We start from the raw sequence: 6,113 nt of genomic DNA, 5'->3' as shown, positions 1-6,113 counted from the left end.
TTCTTTTCTTTTTTTTAATTCTAAATATTGCAATCATGATTATCAAATTCCTCAGGCGAGTAGATTTTCTTGCAACTCTTAGTTTTGAACTCATTGATGGATTCCTGTTTGATTTTACGACAATTGCATTGTACCTGTTTTCTCATTATTTCTCCGAATTAGCTCTCGCCTTGCCTTTTCTGGAGAACTTGTTCGAGAAATTTTCGAAAAAAATAGTTTTGACCTATATTGGACAAAGATCGAATATCCTCTGAGAAGGAATTATTGATTCCCAAGACATTGATGGTTTAATTGTCCCTGTAGTTAGAGAAATCTGCTCCACTGATAAACTTTGCACAAGAGGAGGGAGATTTCCAGTAGAAACTGGGCATTACTCTTCATTTTGACAATAAACAATTGCATACTACCTACAATATTGTCGAAAATCAACGTCCCATTCATCCCCTTTCAGGTGTCCCAAACATCCCCGCGGGTAGTTTTGGTATTTAAAACCTTTATGTAAAAACAAGAGCGTATAATCTCAGAAACTTTTATAAAAATATGTTCCCAGATTACACTGCTACCTAATAAGATAAAAAAATTTTGATTATATATCGCTGATTTAAAATACAAAGAGGAAAACTGAGACGTCAAAATATACGATTTTTATCAATTTTTAAAAAAATGTTCATAGAATTAAAACAATAAAACTGAGGATATTCATTCTTTTAGTCAAGTTACATCTTAATATTGCCTACGATTGAGTAGTGGTTAAATCCCATTTATTTCAAAAATTAATGAAATAATCGCTTTGTCCCACACTACCCCTGTCCCAAACCTCCCCGGTCTCCCCTACATTTATGATTAAACCTATATTGTTTTCGATTCTGATTTGATTCCATAAGGTTTCTTTTTGTACTCTCATTTAAAAGTCATTTATATATTATAACATCTCTCTTATTGAAATAATTGCTTATCAATGATTTTAATCAAATTGTTTGTTGTAGTTGTCATACAAATAAATTATAATGCGCCGTTAACATTGAATTGTGATAGTAATGAGTAATTTTATCAATTTCGAGTTAGTGTTGAACATGGCTGTAAAGACAAAGGCTAATTTCTATCGTCTTGCTTCTTGTTTCTATTATTGCAATAAATTCTTCGGTTTGGCGGCTTTTTCTTACAATCCAACAAAGAGAAAATTCAGTGAATCTGTTGGATCAGTTGCATATTGTCTGTTATTTCTAGTTTTTACGTTTTTCTTCTATCCATATCTTATGTATCAATTTCTATTGTTCCTCGAAAAATCATTCAGTACGAATTTAGGAACAAGTATTGGAACGTTTCAATCATTATTACAATGGTTGACCCTAATTTCTATTCAGTGTATAAATATCTACGACAGAAAAGATATAGTAGTGTACTATAACAAAAAAGTTCTCTATGACAAGAAATTTAGTTCAACTATACCAGAAATATATAGAAAAAAATATTTTTTATCAATGCTTTTTCTAGCCCTTATTGTATTTGTGTTTAAACTTCTATCTGGTTATATTTTAATGGCTTTCATTGTACAAAAGGAACAAAATATAAAACCATTTTTAATAATTTATCTTATTCCAAGTGCAATAACTACGTTAACTGGTTGCAGTTTTACAATGGAAATAACCTGTCTACAATTTTTCGTAACACAAATTAATTGTTCTCTTAAAAAATTAGCTGTTGAATTAGTAAATTTTCCAAAAACCTCTTCTGAAGCTCAGAAAATGATCCTTTCATGTGGAATAAGTGATAAAATTGATTTATTCCTAATTTTTCATTCAGATTTGACTAAATTTATTGCAACATTTAATAGGCTACAAACACGAATTTTGCTATTTTATTTTACTAATAAATTCCTTGAGCTTATTATACCTGCATTTTTTAAATATCTGACAATCGCGGGTCTCACAGCCACTACATCAACTGCTGATATATTTGCAAACAGTTTATTCAATGATGTTTTTAATATAATGGAACTGATTATGATGACAGTTTGTACTAATAGTCTTATGAATGAGGTTTTCAATTTTAACATTTGTATCTAAAGATGTTAAATTAGCAGTTGATTTTCTTTCTTTTTATTAAGATGTCAACTACGGCAAAAATTCTGCATGAATTTCCTGTTCATAAAACTGATGATCGTCTCAAAGAGAGCATCAATCGATTTTCTCTGCAAATCCTTCAGGAAAAGCGTCCAATTTCCGTTTGTGGAATGTTCAATGTGGACAATACTCTTCTCTACTCCATGATTTCTTCAATGACGAGCTATCTAATTCTTCTGGTACAATTTCAACTGCAAGGAGTTGGGTCGAGTAAAGGATAAAATTAAAAGAAGATCTCTGACTTAAATGTTATCTAATAAATACTAAATTATGCAGAGGAGATTCTACATGTCTGGACTACGTTTTATGTTTTGTTTTTAAGCCTTATTTCCAAAACCCGGAGAATTATCTTGAAATTTTGTATAACACTTAATATATTTATTAATATAGACTTTATTCTTTATTGAAATAAATCGATTAGTGTATTTGTCAAATTTGTTTAAATAATCAGAGAATAATCCATCGCGTCTCGAACTACTCGCCTTTCAAACATGCAGGCTCTCCCCTTTTAGTGTGTTAGAATTTCGTAATAATAAAATAAATAAGGAGCTAATGGTGGAAAATTGTACGCGGATATCAAAGATTTTCCATGTAGTGTGAAAGTGACAAAAAATTCTTTAAAAAAAAAAGTGTCGGAAGGTGGTTTAGGATTTTTCTATAATACCATCCAAATGAAATTATCAGCATAATATGGTTGAGATCATCGAAAGAAGTCATGCTTGTTTCTTTGCTCAAAAATAGGAAGTTTGAAATAACTTGAAAGGATACTCTAGAACACTTTTACAAAAATTATAAATTAATTACTTTCCATAATTGAGATTTACTGTATACAAGAGTATTTTTTTAATCCCAAATCTCCCTTTTGAAATAGAAGTCTTCAACTGAGTTTATCTCAGTTCATTTTTGCTTAGTTTTTAGTTTTATTTTTCGTCAGTTAGAATTTCCTATCAAAAGTTTTATGAATGGCCTCTACACACTTGAGGAATTTATGTCCATATTTAAGCAAATTCCCTACGTTACTCTAGTGTGTAGAAGCCATAAAGGGATAAAATATCTTCAATAATCTATACTTACTGGATTAGTTTATAATAATTCGTAACAAAAATTAGGGATTTTTTTGGAGTTGTGTGAAACCCGTAAGGATAGATACCTACCTCATTATTTTTTTCCTTCTTAAATATTTATTGCCTTATTGGCCTATTGAATTGCCTCATGAGGTTTTTTGCAAATTCAAATTTCTTCAAATGAAACATCTTTTCATACGGCTTTACGACGCTTCGATAGAAAATAGAAATCATGTCTGATTTTCTATTTTACCCGAGACACATTTGGGTGATTTTAATCCTTTAAGGACGAGACACTCTTTATCAATGATAATCTTCGTTCTAGTGAAAAATATTATGTATAGTTATTGCAGTTTTCAGTGTCAAGAAGTTTTTGTTAAAAAAAAATGATAATATAAAAAGATAATAAAAATAATTTATTTGCAAATAGCAAATTTTTAGAGATTTGCAAAAAAATATCCTAGACTCCTCCAACATTCTACTGTGCGATTGCGCACAAACATTAAAAAGAAATTACTTTAGGTAGTCAGGAAAACAATCGTCTTTAAAGGATTAACCCTTTAAGGACGATTGGAACACCGGTGTCCCATAAAGAAAATAATTTTTCCTGACTACCTAAAGTTATTTCTTTCTTATATCTGTACATAATTGTAAAGTAGAAGGTTGAAGGAATCTAGAATATTTTTTGCAACTCTCTAGTTATTCGCTATGTAGTAAATATTTAAGCTCAAAAATGGCGAATTTTTAAATTCTCAAATTTATAATTGATTTTATTTATTTTTTATACTTCCATATTTTTAAGCAAAGCCTTTTGGAAATAAAAACTACAATACTCATACGTAATATTTTTCATTAAAGCGAAAAATATTATTCATTGGTATTGTCAGAAAAATTATTTCAATTTTTGGGCTATTTCTGTCCCTATCGTTCATAGAAGCACAAAATACACCGAATCAGACTCTGTTGGACTTTCCAAGGTTAGATATAAGACTTAAGACTTATCATTGATGATGTTTCTCAGTTTAATTTTTATTTTTGATTTTGAGCCCGTAAAAAGTGTCTCGTCGTTAAAGGGTTAATTATGAATGTATTAATAATCTCAACCCCTCACCCCTTCTAAGCCCTCCAAAAACGTTTTTTGACTTATCTCAAAATTGGCCCTGGTGATTTCGTTCATTTTTGGATATGTTTTGGAGGTAGTCCAGCTGAACATGTCAATGTCGACACCTTTCACCAGAAAAATCGCCATCTTGAATTATTAAAAGTCGAAGTTCAATCACCCTGGAGCCCCTGGAGAGCCTAATCAACGGATTAGGATAAATTTGAATTTTTTTGAAAGAGCTTGTAATTCTGAACCCGACTGCATTAGTCACAATCGGTGATGGATGGGGAAATTAACGGTAATAGCTCTATTTTAAAATTATAGGGGAAAGAGCGCTACTTTCGGACGACTCAAGCTTCGGACAATTCAATTTTTTCTCTGTGTTCCTTATGGATTTCACCCAGAGCTCTTTTATGAAAATTTGAGGCATTCAACTAGCTATTAAAGTATAATATTATAACGGGTCAAATTCACTTATAACACACTGAAAAAAGTGATTTGTGTGAAGCATAAATCATTCGAAGGTAGCGCGCTTTCCCCTACTGTTTTTAATATTTTTTCAGTCTTTTAACCCATTTAAAATTCAAACGGTGAGAGATATTGATTTCCAATCTTCGGCGATCCCACCAAAGAAGTCTATATTCTTCAGCGAACTAACTTACCAAAATTATCCCCAGCCTAGTCCTTGAATCTCCTCAAAAATTTTTTTTTGACTTTTTAATTTTTAGAGGTAGTCTGGCTGAACACTTCGTCCTTCAACAATTCTGAAACTATTCTTGAACAATTTTTAAGTTCATGATGACTTTATGATGATTCATAAACAAATTTAAATCGACATTAATCTTATCACCCAAAAAAAAATTGTGAAAAAGAATATAAGGTGATTTTTGTCTCAAGCAACTCGCAAAACTCTCGGACTTTTTACCACCTTTTTTTGCATTTTTTATTTTATTTATTTAAAATCTCTTATGATAAATTTATCTTACCTTCCGACCATCGCCGTCTTAGCGTTGGTGACCTAAAGGGCTAAAAGACGGAAAACGTGTTTTCGCAGGTTGTATATTGTGAGGTTAACACCTTTCCAATTTTTTGCTTTTATTTGTAACTTTCTCTACGAGAGTCTGAATGGAAAGATTTACTGGAGTTTAACCATTGTTCTTATTGCAAAAATATGATTTTTTTTTAATACTTGGAAAACTTTCACATGTCATAAAATTGTAGTAACATCTATGAATTTTTATAATTTATCTTTAGCCGCGAGTATAGTAGCTCCATTAATCTTTAATGTTTAGGTTTAGAGTAAGAGAAATCAGAGATCAATTAAGAACAGCTGGTAATAAAAAAATACTGGTTCAAATTTATATCGCTCCTTGGAAATTACAAGGGGCCAACTCAATCTGAGCCATTTTTCAGGAGGCAGCATGAAAGATTCAACTTTGTATAAATAAGTATCTCAATTAAGTATGTTAATAAAAATAATTTAATTTTTTTCTATTTGTATAAGCATTATTCTAAACATCGAAACATACATATTTTTACCTTTCAAAATATGTTTTTTTTATGAGTTAGCTCTTTGTCATTCTAAATGATGCGCAAATTTTCATGAAATTAGACTGACACGGGATCAACTTGCTTGAGTTAGTCCCTTGTTTCACAAAAATTTGAACGATAAATTTATTTTGTGCCCCTTGACTTAAAATAAAACCGCGCAAGCAATCATAAAGAGTAAAATTTTGAAAAACTTTTGTAATTACGAAATTTAATGATCCATATCATCTGAAATTTTATTAAATTCTCTGTCTGAGTGCATTAAAACCTCAAAAT

General features: G+C 30.6%; 1 protein-coding gene across 1 annotated transcript; it reads left to right on the top strand.

Annotated features, from left to right (window-relative positions):
- Positions 1–1,069: 1,069 nt before the first annotated feature.
- LOC129805328 (putative gustatory receptor 28b) lies at positions 1,070–2,557 on the top strand. The gene is made up of 2 exons (XM_055853171.1): positions 1,070–2,039; positions 2,108–2,557. The coding sequence occupies exons 1-2, from the start codon at positions 1,074–1,076 to the stop codon at positions 2,342–2,344; spliced, it is 1,203 nt and encodes a 400-aa protein (XP_055709146.1). The 5' UTR covers positions 1,070–1,073; the 3' UTR covers positions 2,345–2,557.
- The last annotated feature ends 3,556 nt before the right edge of the window (positions 2,558–6,113 follow it).

Source organism: Phlebotomus papatasi, chromosome 1, assembly GCF_024763615.1.
Source record: "Phlebotomus papatasi isolate M1 chromosome 1, Ppap_2.1, whole genome shotgun sequence".
Lineage (NCBI taxonomy): Eukaryota > Metazoa > Arthropoda > Insecta > Diptera > Psychodidae > Phlebotomus > Phlebotomus papatasi.
This window is presented reverse-complemented; position numbering and strand designations above follow the sequence as displayed.